General features: G+C 38.4%; 1 protein-coding gene across 2 annotated transcripts in view; it reads left to right on the top strand.

Moving 5' to 3' along the window:
* LOC126479379 (calpain-A-like) overlaps positions 1-25,143 on the top strand; it is a 236,800-nt gene that overhangs the window by 137,773 nt on the left and 73,884 nt on the right. For both annotated transcript variants that reach the window (XM_050103781.1, XM_050103780.1), the window contains exons 10-11: positions 2,259-2,476; positions 11,772-11,814. In XM_050103781.1, the coding sequence (XP_049959738.1) occupies positions 2,259-2,476; positions 11,772-11,814 (261 nt within the window). The remainder of the gene's footprint in view (positions 1-2,258; positions 2,477-11,771; positions 11,815-25,143) is intronic.

The raw sequence follows: 25,143 nt of genomic DNA, 5'->3' as shown, positions 1-25,143 counted from the left end.
CAAAAGATTGGAATGAAACACCCTTTGTGATGTCACATTGGTAAGATGAACTCTCTATCATGCAAAGATCGGTATGAAGCACACAATGCTATGTCGCAAAATTGGTATGAAGCACCCCCTGCCATGCAACATTAATGAACAATAGGTACAGAGCACTTTTCACCATACATCATGGTATGAAACACCCTCTGGCAGGAAACATTGATATGAAGTATCATCTGCCACTCAGCATCTGAATTCTCTTTAGACATCATTGGTATTATAGGATTACCTAGTTTGTGTGCTGTGCTTTCCACATCGCTGAATAAAATTACATGACATTACCATCCATTTACAGACGATGAGCTGCTGAGTCTTGTAACACAAAGTGACAATGAGGACTTCATCATGCCCATTCCAAATTATTGTTGTTGGACAGATAATGATGCCAATGAGCCTCTTGGTGGATCCACACCACAAATATTCAAACTATAAGTGAACCAGCAAACACTGAATCAGTAAATGCAGATCCAGATTTCAATGTCAACATTGCTTCTTCCTCTGATTCTGAAGAGGGCCTGAGCAGATGCCTGACATATCTGCTAACAGACACAAAACAGATGATTTTCGATACAAAACTGTCAATTTATATGATTCATCTATGGTATACGACTGTTTCCAAGCTGTTTTAGCTAAGAAACTGTAAACTACATAGCTGAGCAATGTAATTTATATTATTAGCACTTTTGCAGTGATGCCAGTGAAAAATCAAGACTGTAGTGTTGGAAAAACAAACAATAATGAAATTTACTGTATCCTTGCAGTGAATATTCTGATGGTTAAGAGACAGTGAGAAAAACTGAAATAAATAGTTACTGGACCATCTACTCAAATGTTTATGCAAATCATGCCAAGAAGTAGGTATCTTCTTGTTGATAAGAATGTTACACTTTGTCGATAATTATGAGGACACTGGAGTTCATAAAATCTGAATAATTCGGATAATTGTGGATCATCTAAGAAAAGCATGTTCAGATGCTTTCCACACTTGTGCGTTCAGTAAAGTTTAGTTCTCTACAAAGATTGTGCCCTCTTCAAACAGTACATTCCACCCAAATACCACAGTGTACAGTTTTTTGTGCTGTAAGACTGAGAAATGGGAATTCTTGACCTTGTTATTTATTTGGGTGCGGCAACAGACATAAAAAGGAAACTGATTTTGGTGTAAATCTTGGAATATGGAGCATTCTTCTTTCTTCACTAGAATGCTACCACATTAAAGGTCACACACTATATGTTGACAGTTGGTACACAAACCTGGCATTATTTTGCTATCTGCATGACAGTAAAAAAAAAAAAAAAAAAAAAAAAAAAATGAGAGATTGCTTTTATGTCAACAGATAAATGTCTTGCTCTGAAGTAGAAGGGCAAGCAGAAAATGAAGATGCTTTCAACTCTTCATAAAAGTGAAACTAAAGCAACTGATAAAATAGAGAAGCACAGATGAAGCAAAAAGAAAACCAGCTTTCATCATAAGCAACACTGAAAACATGGAGACCATCAACACATGTGATGTGATGCTGAGTTCTCCAGAATGTGAACAAAAACTGTAAAATGATATAAAAAAGTATTTTTTCTTTTGGGTGATCTGTCTCTGCTGTACTTGCCTGCATTCTACAAAACTCTAAAAAGTAGAAATTTTCCAGTATCTGATTTTCAATGGAAGTTTTTCAAGGAGATCCTAGAGAATCACCACCAACAGCAAACAGATCCAAAACAATATTTTTGCCTGGTCCTGGTCCTCATCCATATCCTTTATCTTTTGGTAAATTCACCTTCATCCTCATTGCCGGTGGGTCCCTCTCATAAGGGGGTCTGAGTGACTCACCCATCCTCCTGAACCTTCCTCATCCCATCCCTCTCTGCTGACCAAGAAAGAACTAATAGCTCTGAAAACTATGATTGTGTCATGTAGTCTATTGAAAGTACCAAACATTTTGCCTCCTGAGGGACAAGTACTGGCTTGCAAAGCTGTCTCATAATTTATTAGTTTTCTTGGCTGATTTTCCCTTTGATACAATTAACTTCAGTTTTATTATTAACAAGTATCTAGAAAATTTGAAGAGCATTGTGGAAAAAAATATTGATTTGATTGGGTAAATAACATCAGCATTTGTAGTTGAGAACATCAGTTCATATCAGAAATGCTGTCCACTTGGCTTCAATGAAATTTTTGATATAATAGTCTCAACTTAATGAAGTCACTTTTTCTGTTACAGCTTCCAAATCCAGATAGTTTACCAAAACCTCTGGACACAGCTTTTTTCAAAAGATATAAATCAGCAGCAATGACACCACAATTCATCAATCTACGGGAAGTTACTTTACGCTTGAAATTACCACCTGGTGTTTATTGCATAGTACCCTCAACATTTGAACCAAATGAGGAAGGAGAATTTATCATCAGAGTATTTTCAGAAAACAAAATTAACATGCAGTAAGTCTAGAAGAAGTTAACGAATAAAATATACTAGATCACAGTGGCAGTTAACAAATATTTTCAATTTTTATGGATATACTTGTTACCTTCTTGACTACAGTTTGTAGCACTCACCTTCATTAACTTCAATTATGTAACTACTATGTGTCAAACACATTATATATATATGTCTTTAAATACGTCTGCTTGTGTCTGTATATGTGTGGATGGATATGTGTGTGTGTGCGAGTGTATACCCGTCCTTTTTTCCTTTTTTTCCCCCCTAAGGTAAGTCTTTCTGCTCCCGGGATTGGAATGACTCCTTACCCTCTCCCTTAAAACCCACATCCTTTCGTCTTTCCCTCTCCTTCCCTCTTTCCTGATGAGGCAACAGTTTGTTGCGAAAGCTTGAATTTTGTGTGTATGTTTGTGTTTGTTTGTGTGTGTGTCGACCTGCCAGCACTTTCATTTGGTAAGTCACATCATCTTTGTTTTTATATATATATATATATATATATATATGCTAAATTTGTGTAGTGTTGGTAGTGAGAAACAATATACTTATAGAATCAGACCTCAGAGTGTAAAAAAGAAGGAAAAATTACAGTCATAGATTACAAGAGAAACAGAGAACACATATGGACCAAATTTTTTATTGACACATTTAACTAATTTTGTGCCATATGGGAATATTTTCATGCTTGTGGATCTTGAGTGGAAACAGTTACAAGATGTCTGTGAAATACCTCTATTAAAAGAGATTATATGTCTTTCAAGTTTACGTCATCATATTGTGTTAATGGCACACCATTCAGTATCATATAACTCTGCTTGTATCTTGATCGTGAAAAGATGTGTCATAGTGAATACTCTTAGCAGGTTAATAACAGATTTTAATCACCAGAGCCAAAAACATAGACTTTATTGAATTTTCAATAGCTTCTTATGAAATACATAGCCTAAATAATTACTTATTTTGGCAGATTCAGACAACACATCTAAACCTGTTCATGATTGCTTCCAGGGACTCCCTGTCATACATTACCTATTTAACCATTTTATTACACAGTATAATATTAATAACATGACAGGTACTTATGTAATTCTGAGTATTTTTAGCGGCTCGAGGATTTTAAATTTGTGCACAACAGAACTACCTTTATTCAGTTATATACAAAATTCAGGAAGTCATTTTTGAACTTTTTTCCTTGCTCTTAGAGCTTAAACACAATCTACAATGTGGTGCCAATCTGTATATATATCAACACTTTCTTATTTTGTAGTGTTCATATTCAGTGAATGTATAATAATTGTTGAAAGTGGAGCAACAGTTCTTCATTTATGCATGTCACTATACATACAATAATCTATGTTGTTGAATTGCTTTTTTTCAATGGATTTGAAGCTTCTCAAAATGAATCCCTTCCTTTACACTTCTGTATTTAGGGATTGTGAAATCTGTAACTGTCAATTTGTGATGCAGATACATTGCTACTGTTCAATTCACTTTTAAAATGTTATTATTAGTGTGGCACTCATTTCATAGGTATAACTGTCCTGTTGTGTACATTCATTATGTCTGATAGAGCTTGAAAACATAAGACAAGAGATTTTCTCACATCAGTCAATGTGGGACATGACAACAATAACATTTCCAGTCTGCTACAACACAGCTCTTATCTTACTTAAATTAGCACCTGTGATGACCACAGCTTTCTGGGTAACTCATCTAACTGTCACCAGATCATGTCCATTGGAAACTGTTACACATTAATAGCATTTGCTATACAGGAGTTTCTTGGATTTAAATAATCAGCCAGTATTTCAGCATAATGTTAACTAACAAGGGTTTCAAGGCAGTGGCATCTAACACTATTCACAGTGAATATCCAGGCCACATAGATTAGCTAATACTGAGTAGTTGCTTATATCTCCATTTAGCAGCAGACATGGTTAAGTATTATTGGTGATTTGCTTGACTAAATAGGGAATTGGTTCCCTACCCCATCTCAAACTTTGCTATAGTAAGTAAGAATGCCTAATCTGGTTTAATATTTTCTCAAATTCTAAGATGCTACATGTCCTCTTTAAGAAGAGGAGGACATGTAGCATTAAGTCTTGAAGTTTAAAAGTGGTAGAATCTTACACCTCTCCAAGTCACAGTACAGTACTGGAAGGCCCCTAAGATTGTTTTTGAAATGTTTTTCCATCAACAAAATATAGTTGTCATGGTCTTAAAATTGCTGTTCATTAGTGTAACAAACACATTGTTTTTGTTTTGTTGCTGTTGTCTCTTTGATATGGGCACAGTGAAGTGATCTATGAGTTTGATGGTGATGCATTCAGTGCTCCACATTACATCTCCAGATTTCATTCACCATTTATAGTACTGCAGATCCAAAAATGTCCCAATGGTGCTGTTTAAATTCTGTGGCAAATTGTGTCTGGTCCAGATGACTTCCATTTTGTGGCACTGTGGATAGCAGCTTTTGTCTTTACTTGTGAATGACATCTCAAAAAATTTTGATGTCATCCTCTAACATGTGGGGGCACATGTTCTCAAAGATTGTTTCACAGATACATTTGTCATCTTCTTCTTATTTTCTGTATAAGCTGCAGAAATTACAATAAACACAGAATACAAAAATGGGTTGTGATTTTATGCTCTGCTTTATTTATGATGCCTACTATCATTGCATATAATCAGCTCTTTCATCAGTAACTGTGAAATAGTCAGATGGTTTCACCTTTGGCAATGGTCTTTGGTCATAATGCCACACTAGTGCATTCCATTTGCTTTCAAAAGAGAGCCAAAGACGTCATCATTTTACACAAATCACATAAACAACTGAAGTAATATGCTGTGATTTGCTTTTGTCAGGACCTTTTTATTTATTTTATTTCTTTAACTATATTATAGTATACCTTAGCTCAATTTGATTCAAGTTTTTGAGATGATGCTTAATATCCTCCGTATGCAATGCATATTTTTTTCTTTCTTGGATATAATTTTCTATTTTCACTGTTATGTTTAAGTAATATATATATACAAAGGAAACATTTCTGTAAGAGTATGTTCAAGATCAACTATTGGTTATGCAGCAATGACACAGTTAATAGAAGTTCTGACCATGCTGATATTTATATTAACAGGCATCAGTTCAGCAGACACTGTAGACTGTGGCTTCCTAGGAATTGTGCTCAGTGAGCAAATGGCGAGTGCAGGCCTGTGAGCAGCAACTGCTGTAATTCCTCCATCTTCAAAGAGAATAAGTTTGGGAGCTGTGTAGGGACTTGAGTAATGAAGAAATCAACCCTGGGGGAAACACTCAGCACACACTTTGCTGCAGAGTGAAAATTCGTTCTGGAAACAATCCCCCAAGCTGTGGCTAAGCCACATTTCTGCATTATCTTTTCTTCCAAGAGTGCTAGTCTGGTAAGGTATATAAGAGAACTTCGGTGAAGTTTGGAAGATAGGAAATGCTGTACTGATGGAAGTGAAACTGTGAGAATGGGTCATGAGTTGTGCTTGGAGAGCTCAGTCAGTAGAGCACTTGCCCATGGAAGACAAAGGTCAAGTCCTAGGCACCCAGTTTTAATCTGACTCTCCCCTATTTCACAACTGGCATTTCTCCCACATTGTTGCAACCACATGGCACATCCACATTTACCTCACTCCTCATCATGCTGCAATAGCTCTGCACATGAGTAAGAGTCTTGAGCAGGCATGAGTGCAGATACTCAAAATCAGTAAATTGTTAGGTATCACTGTAGACAGCCTCACAATCAGCACAATAGCATTATTAGTTCTCATGCTCTCAGCCTCAGCAATGTAAGGCAATGGTGCTGAGCTTGTTGCATTTCATAAATCAACATTACCAATTGGAAATTGCCTGTGTCTGTATATGTGCGGATGGATAGGTGTGTGTGTGCGTGAGTGTATACCTGTCCTTTTTTTCCCCTAAGGTAAGTCTTTCTGCTCCTGGGATTGGAATGACTCCTTACCTTCTCCCTTAAAACCCACATCCTTTCGTCTCTCCCTCTCCTTCCCTCTTTCCTGATGAAGCAACTTTGGGTTGCGAAAGCTTGAAATTTGTGTGTGTGTTTTTTTATTGTGTCTATCAACATACCAGTGCTTTTTCATTTGGTAAGTTACAGCATCTTTGTTTATATATATAATAGAGGGAAACATTCCATGTGGGAAAAATATATCTAAAAACAAAGATGATGTGACTTACCAAACGAAAGTGCTGGCAGGTCGATAGACACACACACACACACACACACACACACACACACACACACACACACACACACACACACACAAAAAAAAACATACACACATGTTTGTGTTTGTTTGTGTGTCTATTGACCTGCCAGCACTTTTGTTTGGTATTTTTTATATATATATATAAAAACAAAGATGATGTGACTTACCAAATGAAAGTGCTGGCAGGTCGACAGACACACAAACATACACAAAAAATTCAAGCTTTCGCAACAAACTGTTGCCTCATCAGGAAAGAGGGAAGGAGAGGGAAAGACGAAAGGATGTGGGTTTTAAGGGAGAGGGTAAGGAGTCATTCCAATCCCGGGAGCGGAAAGACTTACCTTAGGGGGGAAAAAAGGAAAAAAGGATTGGTATACACTCGCGCACACACACACATATCCATCCACACTTATACAGACACAAGCAGACGTCTGCTTGTGTCTGTATATGTGTGGATGGATATGTGTGTGTGTGTGCGCGAGTGTATACCCGTCCTTTTTTCCTTTTTCCCCCCCTAAGGTAAGTCTTTCCGCTCCCGGGATTGGAATGACTCCTTACCCTCTCCCTTAAAACCCACATCTTTTCGTCTTTCCCTCTCCTTCCCTCTTTCTTGATGAGGCAACAGTTTGTTGCGAAAGCTTGAATTTTGTGTGTATGTTTGTGTTTCTTTGTGTGTCTGTCGACCTGCCAGCACTTTCATTTGGTAAGTCACATCATCTTTGTTTTTAGATATATTTTTCCTACGTGGAATAGCCCTGACATCTTTGAGGATATCCTCGTCAAAACTGGTATCATTGACAGTCAAGAGTCTGTGGTGGCAATGATTACCGAAGTACAAGGGACAACTAAAACAAGTAGAAAGATATACTTGTTCAGTAACCTAGAGTAAAAAAGCAGTAGAGTCATATCTCAGTGAGCAACTTGAAATCATTAGCACAGGATGGGACCATTTAGAGGAACTGTGGCTTAAGTTTAAAAGAATACCTGACCATGCACTGGACAGATATGTATGCAGTAGAACAGTTCATAATGGAAGGACGCTCAATGATATACAGCCACTGTAAAGAAAGTTCTAATGAAACAGACAACTGTGTAAAACAAAGCCTAGGCTTATAAATAGAGTGATGCTGAATGAAACACATTTGGCTGTCAAGAGAGCAGTACTTGAAGGTTTTGAAGACTGCCATTGCAGAATATTGTCAAATAGTCTTCCACAAAACCCAAATAAATTCTGGTTATATGTAAAAGCTATTAGTGGCAAATAAGTTAGCATCCAGTCACTTGCAGATGTTATAGGAACTGAAATTGACAGTAGGAGAGAAAAAGCTGAAATGCTTAACTCCATTTTTCAAATGTTCCTTCACAAAGGAAATCCCAGATGAACTGCCCTAATTTAATACTCGTATCACTGAAAAGATGAGTGAAGTAAGTGTTAGAGTCAATTGTGTTGAGAAACAGCTGAAATCGGGAAAATTGAACAAAGCTCCAGGGCTTGATGGAGTCCCTATCAGATTCCATACTGAATTTATCGCTGATTAAGCCCCTTTTCTAACTACACTCCTGGAAATTGAAATAAGAACACCGTGAATTCATTGTCCCAGGAAGGAGAAACTTTATTGACACATTCCTGGGGTCAGATACATCACATGATCACACTGACAGAACCACAGGCACATAGACACAGGGAACAGAGCATGCACAATGTCGGCACTAGTACAGTGTATATCCACCTTTCGCAGCAATGCAGGCTGCTATTCTCCCGTGGAGACGATCGTAGAGATGCTGGATGTAGTCCTGTGGAACGGCTTGCCATGCCATTTCCACCTGGCGCCTCAGTTGGACCAGCGTTCGTGCTGGACGTGCAGACCGCGTGAGACGATGCTTCATCCAGTCCCAAACATGCTGAATGGGGGACAGATCCGGAGATCTTGCTGGCCAGGGTAGTTGACGTACACCTTCTAGAGCACATTGGGTGGCACGGGATACATGCGGACGTGCATTGTCCTGTTGGAACAGCAAGTTCCCTTGCCGGTCTAGGAATGGTAGAACGATGGGTTCGATGACGGTTTGGATGTACCGTGCACTATTCAGTGTCCCCTCGACGATCACCAGTGGTGTACGGCCAGTGTAGGAGATTGCTCCCCACACCATGATGCCGGGTGTTGGCCCTGTGTGCCTCAGTCGTATGCAGTCCTGATTGTGGCGCTCACCTGCACGGCGCCAAACACGCATACGACCATCATTGGCACCAGGGCAGAAGCGACTCTCATCGCTGAAGACGACACGTCTCCATTCGTCCCTCCATTCACGCCTGTCGCGACACCACTGGAGGCGGGCTGCACGATGTTGGGGCATGAGCGGAAGATGGCCTAACGGTGTGTGGGACCGTAGCCCAGCTTCATGGAGACGGTTGCGAATGGTCCTCGCCGATGCCCCAGGAGCAACAGTGTCCCTAATTTGCTGGGAAGTGGCGGTGCGGTCCCCTACGGCACTGCGTAGGAACCTACGGTCTTGGCGTGCATCCGTGCGTCGCTGCGGTCCGGTCCCAGGTCGACGGGCATGTGCACCTTCCGCCGACCACTGGCGACAACATCAATGTACTGTGGAGACCTCACGCCCCACGTGTTGAGCAATTCGGCGGTACGTCCACCCGGCCTCCCGCATGCCCACTATACGCCCTCGCTCAAAGTCCGTCAACTGCACATACGGTTCACGTCCACGCTGTCGCGGCATGCTACCAGTGTTAAAGACTGCGATGGAGCTCCGTATGCCACGGCAAACTTACTGACACTGACGGCGGCGGTGCACAAATGCTGCGCAGCTAGCGCCATTCGACGGCCAACACCGCGGTTCCTGGTGTGTCCGCTGTGCCGTGCGTGTGATCATTGCTTGTACAGCCCTCTCGCAGTGTCCGGAGCAAGTACGGTGGGTCTAACACACTGGTGTCAATGTGTTCTTTTTTCCATTTCCAGGAGTGTATAATCTATCATAGAACCTTTGAATAAAAAATTGTGCCCAATCAATTGCAAGAAAGCGCAGTTCAGACCCATTAGGAAGTGATCCACAACACTGTTGTCTGACATCCTTGAAATTAATTTGTTATATAATCTTAGAACATATTCTAAGCTCGAACATAATGAAATGGCTTGAACAAAATGAACTTCTCCATGCTACCCAGTGTGAATTCTGAAAAAATCTGTTATGTGAGACTCATCTCACACTTTTCTCACAAGGCTTATTGAAAGCTTTAGATCAAAATGGTTAGGTAGGTGCAGTATTTCTCAATTTCTGAAAAGAATATTTCTTGATTTCAAAAAAGCATGTGACTCAATACCACAGCTATGTTTATTATCAGAAGTATAATCATATGGGATATCAAGCAAATTTTGTGACTGAACTGAGGACTTTTCATAGAGAGGACACATCATATTATGGTCACAAACTATCCTGAGGAAACCTCCTTACAAAGTTTCAGGGGTCAGTTTTAAATGATGACTCAAGGAATATAGTACAACCCCCTAAGTATCACTCCCATAGGGATTGTGAGGACAATATTAAATTAATGACAGCATGCACAGAGGCTATTAAAGAATCATTGTTTCTGTGCTCCATTTGTGAATAGAATGAGAAGAACCCCTATCAAATGGTATAATGGGATGTTCCCTCTGTCATGCACTTCACACTGGTTTGCAGAGTATATATGTAGATGTTTATCTATTTTACACAGTAATTTTACAGTTCATATCATCTAAATAAAAGCTTTATTTGCTTTAAATTCATTGCCTCAATTCCATTGGACAACAGGAAGTGAAAATATGCCAAGTAAGCCAATACTCTTGTCTTAGGTCAGTGCAACGAGAGATGCTTCTAAGGATATTGCATGATAAACAGAGTTTCTTGATTGGTTTATCTATGTGTTGACTCAAATTTAACATGTAATGCATCTGGACCTCAAGGAATTTGACACAGAGTGTTTACTTTAGTGTACCACCATTAATATTTACTTCTTCTAATAAGTTTTTCATTATTTCTGATTTGAAATTGCATAATATGAGGCTTTATGTGATTAAAATCAGACAGTTAACTGTGAACCAGCTTCTTCAGCTATCAACTGAGCTGTGTCTGCTAAGGCCCTAAGTTTGGGTTCTGCAGTAGTATGACTGTGTCATCAGCTGATGTACAGTTTTTGAACTGCCCTTTAAAATCAGTGGAAGACACTTCATGCAGGTTAGAAACAACAGTAGGCCCAATAGTGAACCTTGTCCCAATCCACAAGCTATATTCCCCGTTTCTGAGACACACAACATGTCTATGCTTTCTGTTATGCAAGTAAAATTCCATTCATGCAAGAAGGGTTGCATTAATGTCATAGCACTTCAGTTTGCCAAGTAGAATTTTGTGATCCACACTTTTAAATTTTTTGGAAAAATGATGGAACATACCTACAGCTCTGTTAAGACTTCATTTGTGAGGTCATGTTTTGCATTCTCTGTGGAGGATCCTTTATGAAAGCCAAACCAAGAGGCAGTTAACACTGTCAGCTCAGTTAAAGGAGTCAGTATTTAGACTGGGGGATTTTAAAATACTGGTGATAGTGGAGTTTCACTTCCTGATTATAGATTGTCCTCTGAATTACACACAATTCTCTTCCCCCTTCTTACTTTTTCTTGCAAAAAACTCCCCTCTATCTGGATGTTACATTATTTGCACACTGCACTACATGATGTAATTATCTACAGCTCACATCTCAGGGTGCTTGTGCAACTGAAGCAGCATCTATTTCTAAAAAACTAACTTTGACCTTGTTATTATAAATTGAGGTATGTGTACTTTGCTGTTAATTTATCTGAAAATCACACAGAATTACTGGCAATAATTCACAAATAATTGATTTGCCATATTTTTGTTACTTTTTGATCACCCAGCATTTTAATTCCATTATGTCCAGTTTAATGGTATTAACATGTAACATTATCAGTATTTTGCAAGAAATGTAATGTAACAGAAATAATAAAAATGGCATAAACAATTATTCTGTTTCAGAGAACATGATGAAGAGGTGGATACGAATGAGGTTCCTGAAGATGTAAGAACCAAATACTCATTATCATTTTTTAATCATTTATTTATATTCAAATCTCATATGAAAATGTCTATTTATTTATTTACTTTTTATTCCATAGATCCATGAGATAATAAATTGCAGTTTACTATAATCTGTACATGCTGTCCTTTGTTCAAAAAATAGTTTGCGTTATAAATAAGGTAAATAGGTGTTAACAGTGAAATTCATATCAGACATTTTACAATACACTATATGATTACACATTATTATAAAATTCATATTAGAACAGAAATGTGTTCAAGAAGGTACTGTTTCAGATATTTTGTAAACACGTTCAGGTCGACAATAGTGGATTTGATATTGGATGGAAGAGTATTACACGCTTTAGTGACAGAGCAGTGAACTCCATTCTATACTAAACTGGGACTTTTTATCTTTTTGTGCAAATCTACTTATTTTTAATACTGTATGGTTAGAATTAAACTGACAGAAACTGATTGTGCTCCAAGTGCTGCAGTGTAAAGCGCATACATTGCAGGATGCTGAAACACCATAGTTATGTTCATTAATCGCTAGGTGGCATTATTAATAGTCTGAATGTGAAATCTTTCCTGTCTTGTTGTTAGTGTAATCTTTATTGCTTGGTAACATGCATTGATTTCTTTTGTGAGTGACTGTAATTGTAAAGGGTTAAGAAGGTTGAAGTTTTCCATACAAAACACAATGGGTGTTGAGAAGAAAGACCAAACACTGGTGGTATAGTTGTTTTATCAGAAAGGCAGCAGTGGCAACAGCAGCACTGCATTGCAGGAATGTTGCTGGCAGAAATAGCTGTGAAGAAACGCCTTGTTAATAAATGGGCTAAAGAGTATGCTCAATAAATTTGAAGACACAGGTGAATTAGCTGCTGTAGCAGAAAGAGGGAAGTGGCCAATTCCATTGGCAGTTGGTGATGAAGTTTCTATGGCTATAGCTAACCATGCAGCACACACCTCAAATTCTGCAGCCAGTACTCAATCTGTGTCATAGGAAATGTCTCTCCCATGGTCAATAATTCAAAAGATTTTGCAGCGTATTTTACATTGGTATCCCTACAAGATTCAGAATGTCACCAAATGAAGTCCCAAGGTAGGTTACAGTGCTGTGACTTTGCCATTTGTTTTTAGGCATCCATGGAGATGGATGACATGTGGCTGGGGAGCATTCATTGGATGGTTGAGGCACTTTTACTCTGCATATTGCCGTGAATGCACAGAACTGTCACATATGGGGTTCTACTCCACCATGTGTTGTGCAGAAACATCCATTGCACTCAGCTTATTGACTCTGTGGTATGATTTCACAAGCTCCATTACCCTTGTTCCATTGTTCTTTAAGGAGATGACACCTTGCAGTCCTGTTAAGTGCACAGTGACATCTGCTTGTTACAAGGATCTCCTTTTGCAACATGTAATTCCAACTTTGCAAGAATGCAACTGTGTCCACACCACTAGTTTCATGCAGGGTAGGGTGACACCACATGACACTTGCTAGGCAAAAGATTTGCTTCAAGAAACCTTCAGTAATAACCCCGTCATCTATAGTCAGTTCCAAGATGTGTGGCCTTCCAGATCCCTTAACCAAAATCCATGTGACTTTTGGTTGTAGGAATATTTGAAAAATCATATCTGTCAGGAAATTTCCCAGACTCTTCCTGATTTGAAGGATAGCATATAACAACATAACACTCAGATTACACCCGATAAGCTGTGAGCAACTGTCAACCATGATGCATTACAGGTGCAGCATGTTACTGACTTGAAGACCATATTGAATAAACGTTGTAACTTGTGACCATATCCTAATAAACATGCAAGAACCACCAGTATCCTGTGTTGATAATTCCACCCCTTTTCCTGTACTCACACCACATTCTGATTGCTTACAGCAGTTTTCATGCAGAAAACTTCAACCTTCTTATGCCTTTACACCAGAGTAACTTCACAAAAGAAATCAGCATGCATCACCAAGTGATAAACAACATAATGAAGTCAAAACAGGAAACTTTTCACTATCTGACTGTTAACAGCATCGTATATTCATCTGGTGGCAGAAAGTGGAACTATTATTTTTTCGGCATACTCCATGAGTACAGTGATTAATGAACATACCTATGATGTTTCACTGTCCTGTGAAGTATACACCCTGCATTGCACCATCAGTTTAATTATAACTACCCAGTATTATGGTAGCAACATAGTTCATTTATTTTGTACAATCTTAAATTCTTGGTATCAAATACCATAAGAGCAACAATGTAACAATATAATGAAAAGGATAGCTGCTACTAACCATATAGCAGAGATGCTGAGTCACAAGAATGTTTTAGATTTCAGCTGTTTGAATAAGTTTCTGCATTAACTTCTTGGGTGGGCTATATGTGATTTTTATCACTTGATTTTTTTATAGTGAATATTTTTTTGCAAGCATTTCGTTGCCCCAGAATATTATCCGAAAGGTGATTGTGTGTAAAATAGCTCAAGTGAGCAGATTTTTCTGCATCCTTACCACAAACTGAAGCTATAGTGCAGCTGCTGAGCTCAGTCTTTTATCAAGAGTATGTACAGACCAGTTTAGCCTGTTGTCAGTGTGTAGTTTGACGAGTTTGAAAGATTGCACTCTCATTAGCTCGTAACCATTACATTTCATTTTTATTTCTTCCTTCACTTCATGTGTTCTGTGAGACTGTTAAAGTTGTTTCTTGTTGACATTAAATTTCAGATCATTTGCAGTGAACTGGTCCAAGTCTTCTCCAACTTGTGGTCACCACCCCTCCTATGGTGCTATTACTTAGTTTCTCAATCAAAATATTTTGTGTCACCTGCAACTATATGAAAGTGTATCTTCAAGTGTGTATACACTGGCAGATCATTTATAAATATAAGGAATAGCAAACAACACAGCATAGAACCTTGTGGTACTCTGCAAGTCATGGTGCCCTAGTCAGACGAGCCTGGTGTCTTTTCTGCAGTGTTCAGGACTACCTTTTGCTATCTATCATTCAGATACAATTTGAGCCACATCCCCATTTTTCTTGTTAAACCATAAAGTTCTGCCTTTTCTAAAAATCTGATGGTTCACATAGTTAAAGGCCTTGGAGAGGTCGCAAAAGATTCCGACTGCAGACAATTTATTGTCTAAGGGTCCAAGAGCTTCATTAACAAATGAAAAAATAGTCTGTTCAATTGAGATGCTGTTTTGGAAACCAAAGTGGCTTATTTTGAAGATATTGTATTTGTTAAGATGTTTGCATACCCACGCTTACTGGAAGATTTTTGTCTCTGCTATTGTACAAGGTCTGTTCAAAAAATTCTGCAACATCCATAAATTCATGCCAATGGTGTGTTGGAGTGAAATGCGGTTGACATCCCTGCACATTTCTGGTGTTTAATGTGTAACTGCTGGAAGATTCATTGTTGTGTGTCTGTCAGTTATTGTTCAGTGCTATACTGAGTTGAACATTTTCACACAGTTTATGAATTTTGAGATGGCAGAGTTAGAGGAGCACTGTGCCTGCATTAAATTTTGCATGAAACTCAAGAAAACCTTTACAGAGGCACACCAAATGATACAGGAAGCCTATGATGATGTGTGCTTAAGCTGTACTTGGTGTTACGAATGGTTCACATGGTTTAAAAATGGCCAGATGGAAGTTAAAGATGACCCTCATTCAGGATGCCCTTCAACAACTACTGATGATGCTCATGTCAGGAACATCAATGGAATTATGCATGTCAACCAAAGACTGACTGTCCGAGTGACTTCAGAAGAACATAACATTTCAGTTGGATCATGTAATGAAATCCTGACACAGCATCTTGGAAAGAATCATGTTGCTGCCAAGTTCTTCCCAAGGCTTGTGAGTCAAGACCAGAATGACCATCACCTCACAATCTCTGAAGAGCTTTTGGATCATGCAAGTAAAAACGAGATGTTCCTTAAGAGAATCATCATTGAAGATGAGATGTGGGTCTACAGTTATGACGTTGAGACCAAATTTCAATCTTCACAATGGATTGGGAAAGGTTCTCCAAGACCACAAGACCAAGAAAAGCTTGTCAAGTCAGCTCAAATGTGAAAGCCATGCTGATAGTTTCCTTTGACTTTGAAGGATTAGTTCATGATGAATTCATGCCACAGGGACAAACTGTTAATTGATGGTACCACTGGGATATGTTGTGACACCTGCGAGAAAATCTTAGAAGGAAACAGCCTGAAATATGGTGAGATAATTCATGGCCCTTGTGTCATTATAACGCACCTGCACATTTATCCCTGTTGGCGCATGCTTTTACGCAAAAAATGAAATCATTGTACTGCCTTGTCCTCCGTACTCTCCAGGCCTGGCTCCTGTGGACTTTTTTTACTTCCAAGTTGATAACTACATTGAAAGGATAAATATTCCCAATGATAGACCAGATAAAAGAAAATTTGCAAATCATGCTGCGTGCAATCCAGCAAGAGGCATACCAAGACTGCTTCCAGAAGTGGAAATAGCACTGGGAGTGGTGCTTCAATAGTGGAGGAGAGTATTTCAAAGGAGATCTTGCACAATAAGCAAAAGGTAAGTGTAGAAAAGTTTGTGGACAAAGTTCCGGAATTTTTTGAACAAACCTTGTATAATTTCACATTTCTCAGTTTTCATTATTAATTGTCATCCACCTGGTACACATAATAATATTTTTATATTGTAATGCTTATAGTTATATAATAAATCTCATGTGACTCACAGCCTAGTGAAAGTACTTTCATCAAAATCCATTGTTTAAGTGTTGCTGTTACCAGTAATTGAACCCAGGTCCACCAACGAAAAGCATGAATGCTGTGAAGGGGGATTATTACAAGTTTATATGAATAAAATTAGTAAAATATCAAGAAAAGGCATCTAATGTCTGAGGGACCAGGGCAGGAGAGTTACCAAATGATGCGTCATTTGTGTTCTTCATTGGCCAGTAGGCCTGAGTACAGCCTACTGACAAAAAGGCACAAATTTCACTATCTGATTTAATATTCATGCATCTAAAATCACACTTACATATTACCCACAGCTGATTGCCTCTGACCCTTTTCAGATTTCTTTTAAATTTCATGCAATGCCTCCACTATTCTAGTGTTTGTCAGGTGTGTGTAACAGATGGGGTGTAACATAAAATACGTCATGGTTCATGTTGACTAAACACAATAGTTATCTCTCTGCCTTGCATTTAGTAAAGTGTGCTCACTGTTCAGTAGAGCTTTCATTGTCAATAAGTAATACCCCACAATTTTTCTCTATTGTTGTTGTGGTCTTCAGTCCTGAGACTGGTTTGATGCAGCTCTCCATGCTACTTTATCCTGTGCAAGCTTCTTCATCTCCCAGTACCTACTGCAGCCTACATCCTTCTGAATCTGCTTAGTGTATTCATCTCTTGGTCTCCCTCTACGATTTTTACCCTCCACGCTGCCCTCCAATACTAAATTGGTGATCCCTCGATGTCTCAGAACATGTCCTACCAACCGATCCCTTCTTCTAGTCAAGTTGTGCCACAAGCTCCTCTTCTCCCCAATTCTATTCAATACCTCCTCATTAGTTATGTGATCAACCCATCTAATCTTCAGCATTCTTCTGTAGCACCACATTTCGAAAGCTTCTATTCCCTTCTTGTCTAAGCTATTTATCGTCCACATTTCACTTCCATACATGGCTACACTCCATACAAATACTTTCAGAAACGACTTCCTGACATTTAAATCTATACTCGATGTTAACAAATTTTTCTTCATCAGAAACGCTTTCCTTGCCATTGCCAGTCTACATTTTATATCCTCTCTACTTCGACCATCATCAGTTATTTTGCTCCCCAAATAGCAAAACTCCTTTACTACTTTAAGTGTCTCATTTCCTAATCTAATTCCCTCAGCATCACCCGACTTAATTCAACTACATTCCATTATCCTCGTTTTGCTTTTGTTGATGTTCATCTTATACCGTCCTTTCAAGACACTGTCCATTCCATTCAACTGCTCTTCCAGGTCCTCTGCTGTCTCTGACAGAATTACAGTGTCATCGGCGAACCTCAAAGTTTTTATTTCTTCTCCATGGATTTTAATACCTACTCCGAACTTTTCTTTTTCCTTTATTGCTTGCTCAATATACAGATTGAACAACATTGAGGATAGGCACAAGCCTGTCTCACTCCCTTCCCAACCACTGCTTCCCTTTCATACCCCTCGACTCTTATAACTGCCATCTGGTTTCTGTACAAATTGTAAATAGCCTTTCGCTCTCTGTATTTTTCCCCTGCCACCTTCTGAATTTGAAAGAGAGTATTCCAATCTACATTGTCAAATCTTTCTCTAAGTATACAAATGCTAGAAATGTAGGTTTGCCTTTCCTTAATCTTTCTTCTAAGATAAGTCATAGGGTCAGTATTGCCCCACGTGTTCCAACATTTCTACGGAATCCAAACTGATCTTCCCCGTAGTCAGCTTCTATCAGTTTTTCCATTCATCTGTAAATAATTCGCGTTATTATTTTGCAGCTGTGACTTATTAAACTGATAGTTTGGTAATTTTCACATCTGTCAACACCTGCTTTCTTTGGGATTGGGATTACTATATTCTTCTTGAAGTCTGAGGGTATTTCGCCTGTCTCATAAATCTTGCTCACCAGATGGTAGAGTTTTGTCAGTACTGGCTCTACCAAGGTTGTCAGTAGTTCTTATGGAATGTTGTCTACTCCAGGGGCCTTGTTTCGACTCAGGTTTTTCAGTGCTCTGTCAAACTCTTCACGCAATATCATATCTCCCATTTCATCTTCATCTACATCCTCTTTCATTTCCATAATATTGTCCTCAAGTACATCGCCCTTGTATAGACCCTCTATATACTCCTTCCACCTTTCTGCTTTCCCTTCTTTGCTTAGAACTGGGTTTTCATCTGAGCCCTTGATATTCATACAAGTGGTTCTCCTTTCTCCAAAGGTCTCTTTAATTTTCCTGTAGCCAGTATCTATCTTACCCCTAGTGAGATAAGCGTCTACATCCTTACACTTGTCCTGTAGCCATACCTGCTTAGCCGCTTTGCACTTCCTGTCGATCTCATTTTTAAGACGTTTGTAATCCTTTTTGCCTGCTTCATTTAGTGCATTTTTATATTTTCTCCTTTCATCAATTAAATGCAATATTTCTTCTGTTACCCAAGGGTTTCTACTAGCCCTCGTCTTTTTACATATTTGATCCTCTGCTGCCTTCATTATTTCATCCCTCAAAGCTACCCATTCTTCTTCTACTGTATTTCTTTCCCCCATTCCTGTCAATTGTTCCCTTATGTTCTCCCTGAAACTCTGTACAATCTCTGGTTCTTTCAGTTTATCCAGATCCCATCTCCTTAAATTCCCACCTTTTTGCAGTTTCTTCAGTTTTAATCTACAGTTCATAACCAATAGATTGTGATCAGAGTCCACATCTGCCCCTGGAAATGTCTTACAATTTAAAACCTGGTTCCTAAATCTCTGTCTTACCATTATATAATCTATCTGATACCTTTTAGTATCTCCAGGGTTCTTCCATGCATACAAGCTTCTTTCATGATTCTTGAACCAAGTGTCAGCTATGATTAAGTTATGCTCTGCGCAAAATTCTACCAGACGGCTTCCTCTTTCATTTCTTAGCCCCAATCCATATTCACCTACTATGTTTCCTTCTCTCCCTTTTCCTACTGATGAATTCCAGTCACCCATGACTATTAAATTTTCGTCTCCCTTCACTACCTGAATAATTTCTTTTATCTCATCACACATTTCATCAATTTCTTCACCATCTGCAGAGCTAGTTGGCATATAAACTTGTACTACTGCAGTAGGTGTGGGCTTCGTGACTATCTTGGCCACAATAATGCGTTCAATATGCTGTTTGTAGTAGCTTACCCCTACACCTATTTTTTTATTCATTATTAAACCTACTCCTGCATTACCCCTATTTGATTTTGTATTTATAACCCTGTATTGACCTGACCAGAAGTCTTGTTCCTCCTGCCACCGAACTTCACTAATTCCCACTATATCTAACTTTAACCTATCCATTTCCCTTTTTAAATTTTCTAACCTACCTGCCCGATTAAGGGATCTGACATTCCATGCTCCGATCCGTAGAACGCCAGTTTTCTTTCTCCTGGTAACAACGTCCTCTTGAGTAGTCCCCGCCCGGAGATCCGAATGGGGGACTATTTTACCTCCGGAATATTTTACCCAAGAGGACGCCATCATCATTTAATCATACAGTAAAGCTGCATGCCCTCGGGAAAAATTACGGCTGTAGTTTCCCCTTGCTTTCAGCTGTTCGCAGTACCAGAACAGCAAGGCCATTTTGGTTAGTGTTACAAGGCCAGATCAGTCAATCATCCAGACTGTTGCCCCTGCAACTACTGAAAAGGCTGCTGCCCCTCTTCAGGAACCACATGTTTGTCTGGCCTCTCAACAGATACCCCTCTGTTGTGGTTGCACATACGGTACAGCTACTTGTATCGTTGAGGCACGCAAGCCTCCCCACCAAAGGCAAGGTCCATGGTTCATGGAACACATTTATTTTTAAGAGTTAGTATTTGGTGACAGTATCAGTCAACATTTCTTTTACATCTACTATTATTCTACATATTCTGTATCACCGTTACATGGCATTATGCCAGCATTGTGTTAGAGTATGTATTTCCTGTTGGTAAAACCTCTTGTCCTGTGCTTTTTACTGCAAAATTACACTCTCATCGCCTTCAAAGCGTGCCCCACATAGAAAATCCTTAAGTGACCAAAGCAGTTGGACATCTGAGGGTGCCAGGTCTGGACTATAGGATGAATGAGGCAATGATTCCCCACCCAGTTTGACAATGTGTTCCTGGTTTCTGAGATTCTTATGTAGACACTCATAGTTATGTTTTAGCCAATTTCTTTTTCATTCTTGTCAGACCAAGTACATCAGAAATGGTTCTTGAGTTTGTTCACAGTCTTCACATACGTCTTTGACTTAATCAGTAGCCCTATTTTGCAGCACGTCTATGAGAATGATACCACCACCACCCCAAAAGACTGTCATTGTGACTTTGGCAGCAGAGGGAGCTGCCTTGATTTTTTTGTTTTTTGGTTATTACAGGTGGTGCTACTCCAATGACTGTCTTATTGTTTTCAGCTCAAATTGGTACACCTATATTTCATCACTTGTAACAGTCTATGACAGAAAGGCCTTCCCATTGGCCTCAAGCTGCCCCAGCAGTTCAGATAAAATGGCTTTTCTTTGACTTTTGTGGTCTGTTGTGAGCATTCATGGAACCCATTGTGGGCACAAGCAGAATTAAACCTACACACAATGAGATAAAAACAGTTCATTTAATATTTCGTGCTGACAAATAGTTTGCTGAAATTAATTGTTAGTGACAATGTATATATGGTATATGAAAAATTAAATAAGTGTATTTTGGACTATTTTGTGTTTTACCCTATAATCAATAGATGTCTATGACTGTATTTTAATGTAGTATGTAACTTTGCCTCAAGATGGTACTAACATCCTTCGTAGTGTACAATCAGTATTGCAAAACTAACTAGTGTTTTTCATGGACGAGAATGAATTCTTGGCAATAAGATCCAACAATTATGAATATATTTCTATTAGTCCCACCATAGTGCATGTGATTTACATCAACTCTACAGTTTCTTCCTCTCTTACTTCTCCATTCACCACCACAGTTGTTCTTCTCCACTGTTCTGCATTATCTCTCTGATTCTCTTTCTATAACAGTGTTCGTTTTTATATATTTTTTATTGTTTTTATTCACCCAATGCTCTGTCCTGCCAATCATATTATAGCATTTATTTTCTGCTTACTGTTTCATTCTGCACCATTTCTGTCATGTGAATCATTCATTAACTTCTGGCAGCTTGTTATTAATGTTGCCACATTCTCGGGTGCATGCAGTGTAGCATAATGGTTATCATTGCGTTTGTATAAATAGCTGTATTTTCTGTCTAGGAGGTAATTTCTGTTCTAGTTGTGCATTGGTGTTAGTAATAAACGTGCTTTCAGTTTTAAGTGTTCTTCTTCATTGACATTCCTTTCTTGAGATCTATGCTTGATTGTAGTTTCGAAATGACATTGTTTGTTGGTGATGTCAGGTACTTTTAGACATTTGTGTCACTGTGGCTCCAATCTCGCAATGTAAAAGCCTTTGCCCACATGGACAAAAGCTGGAATACAAGCAGTACATCATCCATAAGGTTTGATTGTTCAGGAAACAAAAAACAGCAGTAGGTCAGCTGCAAATCGAGCATGCATCAGTGTTTCCTGGAGATGCTGGTCAAGGTGTTACGAAATGGCAGAAATGATTTGAATGAGTCACCAAATACAACAGGTGGGCTGATATGATGTGTTGGGGAAATGTATACTTTTACTTGGATGGAACAGCCCAGCAATGGTTCTAGAACAATGAAGAGAAGCTCAATAGGTGGCACATAATCAAGTCCGAATTGAATAAATATTTGATGACAATCAACAACAAGTCTGCTTAGTTGAAGAATGACAAAAGAATGCAGCCCAGTGTCATCACAAAATGACACAGTCTTATATACAGAATGTTTTGGCTCTTTGCAGCATCATTAATCTGAATGTTTATTTATTTAGATTTTTTTGCACCAAGTCATCAATATGATGGCTTTTGCAAACATCAAGTACAGTTACAAACATAAAATACATTTAGATCTTAGCCTTACAGGTAGTATTAAACAGTAAATTATTGCTTGTCAAAATACATTACATCTTACAGATATTAATACAGCAAATTATTTTTCATACATTATTGTACAGCTTTTAAACTTAACCATTTAAAATTCATTGAGTGAATAGAGACACTTTTCAATTAAGAATTCTTTTAGTTTTGATTTGAACTGCTTTTTATTACATTTTTTAATGTACTCTGGCGGTTTATATACCATATCAGTCCATTATTATACGGGCTCTGGTCCATCAATTTTAACCTTGTTTTTTGTTAGTAGTAATTCTCTTTGGACCTCGTGTTGTTGTCAAGTGTATCATACATTTAGTTACTTCAGTTTTCTGTGAGACAAAAAAAGTAATTAATTTATAAAGATACAAAGAGTATTTGGTGAAGCACTTGTGTTGCCTGAAAACATCACGGCAAGAGTCTTTAGAGCCTAATCCATGTATAACCCATAACCCTTTTTTTTAGCAATAGCACTCTGTTAAGGTGAATGCCTGCACCACAACCTCATATTTCTATACAGTAGCTAAGACGGGGATAGATTGTCCCATAATACACAATTTTATGTGAGTGGGTGGTCACTATTTTGGACAGTTGGCTAAGAAGATACAGCTCACTGCTGACTATTTTACATACAGCATTAATATGGCTAGTCCACTGGAGGTGTGAGTCCGGGTGGACTCCTAGAAATTTACACTCGTTTGCCTCCTCTGCCACTATGCCACATACCTCATTTACACATGAGTGGTGTGAGCTGTCAGTTGTAAATATTGACACCTGGGATTTATTTGCATTGACCTTTAATCCTTGTGCATGAAAATATGAACATAATTCTAGTATCACATTACTTGCTGAAAATTTCAGTTCCTCACAATCTTTACCATGAAATAAAACTGAGATGTCATCGGCATAATTTACAACTTGCAAGTTTCCTGAGTCACAAGCTTTGCTCAGGTCAAGGAATATTCCGGCTGTATGCATACCCATTCTATATTGCTATATACTTCATGGAAGAAACTGGTAACAGCAGTGGCCATGCTTAGGTCTTTCCTAATCAGTAAGCATTTTGTGTCTTGAGAAAAATTTTGTGCCTTGTGATAGGACAACTATTTCAAATATTTTACTGAAGGTAGGAATTAGTGATATTGGTCTATAATTTGAAACTTCTTCTTTACTTCCCTTCATATGGATTGGCTGAGTTACCCTTATTTTTAAAACATTTTGGTATATGTTTTCATTAATACTACAGTTAATAAGGTAGGTAAGGGGTAGTTATTTCATTAGCACATATCTTTAACACCACACTTGAGATACCACCCCATCCAGATGAATGATTGTTCTTTAGCTTTTGTATTGTGTTAAATATTTCCTGTTGACTCACCTCCATAAATACGAGCTCTATACTATCCATGACATCATTTGGTGTCCCAGCCTGTAGATCTATAATGGGCTGGTTGGTCAAAAGGAGAGATAAAATGCTTATTGAATAATTTACATACTTCATTTGGATCTTTCACTAGATGGCCCTCTTGTCTAATGCTAACTGGTTCACTCTCTCCCCTGCTGGTGGCTTTACAATGTTTATTGATTAGTCTCCAGGATGCCTTAACTATGTTAGCTGAATGCTCTATTACATCATTGTTTATTTGTCTCCTCAAGTGTAAAAGGTCTGTCTTAAAAGTTTTTTGGCTTAATTGTACTTTTCCTTAAATATATATGGCTTTGTTTCCATATATAAACTGTCAAGATCATATATATTCTGCCTTAACTTAATTAGCCTAGGTGTGAGTTTCAGCCTAGTATTACGTTCAAGACGAGAGTTGGTTCATACCCTGATTATTTCTTTGAGAGGGCAGCAGCAGTCAAAATGCTTCACCACTGTTCTATAAAATTTTTCCCATTTGTTTTCTGACCCTTTAGTTGGCTAAATAGTGTCCCATTTCTCCTCTGCTAACTTAGTTTTGAAGGTGCTGATGTTTGGTGCTATTCAGGATCCGCTTCTTCTCAATTATCCTAGTTGCTGTTGGTACAGCAAACCTTAAATATTCTAACACCAGACAATAGTGATATGAGTAATGAAAATCCAACACTTTGAAAGTTAACACTGTCTTTTACATTTTTGTTGACTATTATATAATCTATCTTACTGGAGCTTGACTCTGTTACTCTAATGTCAAAGTTCATTATATTTGTGAGATTATATGAGTTTAATATAGCTGTCATTTTCAGACAGGTTATACTACACAAGTTTTAATCTATATTTAAGTCTCCAACTATGCTAAGGTCAGTGGGTCCTGTTTGTCTAATTGCCCTGTTAAGTCAATCAAGATAGTACAGAACATCTCTGTTTGGTGGGTGGTACATACCAATAGCTTTATGTTTAGCTAGCCTGTTTGAATGAGTGTTTATGTGGACCACAACATCAGTCATTTCAGCTGTTCCTTCTTTGCAGTATTTTTCAACAAATGAGATTTTCTTAAATGGAAGGTGTTCATTTACAAATATTGCCACCCCACCCCCTTTCTGTTGTAGCCTGCAGTAACTATCTCTTAATATACAACCATCTAA

This window comes from Schistocerca serialis, chromosome 1 (genome assembly GCF_023864345.2).
Source record: "Schistocerca serialis cubense isolate TAMUIC-IGC-003099 chromosome 1, iqSchSeri2.2, whole genome shotgun sequence".
NCBI classification, from domain to species: domain Eukaryota; kingdom Metazoa; phylum Arthropoda; class Insecta; order Orthoptera; family Acrididae; genus Schistocerca; species Schistocerca serialis.
Note: the sequence above shows the minus strand (reverse complement) of the source record. Positions and strands in the feature narration are given on the sequence as shown.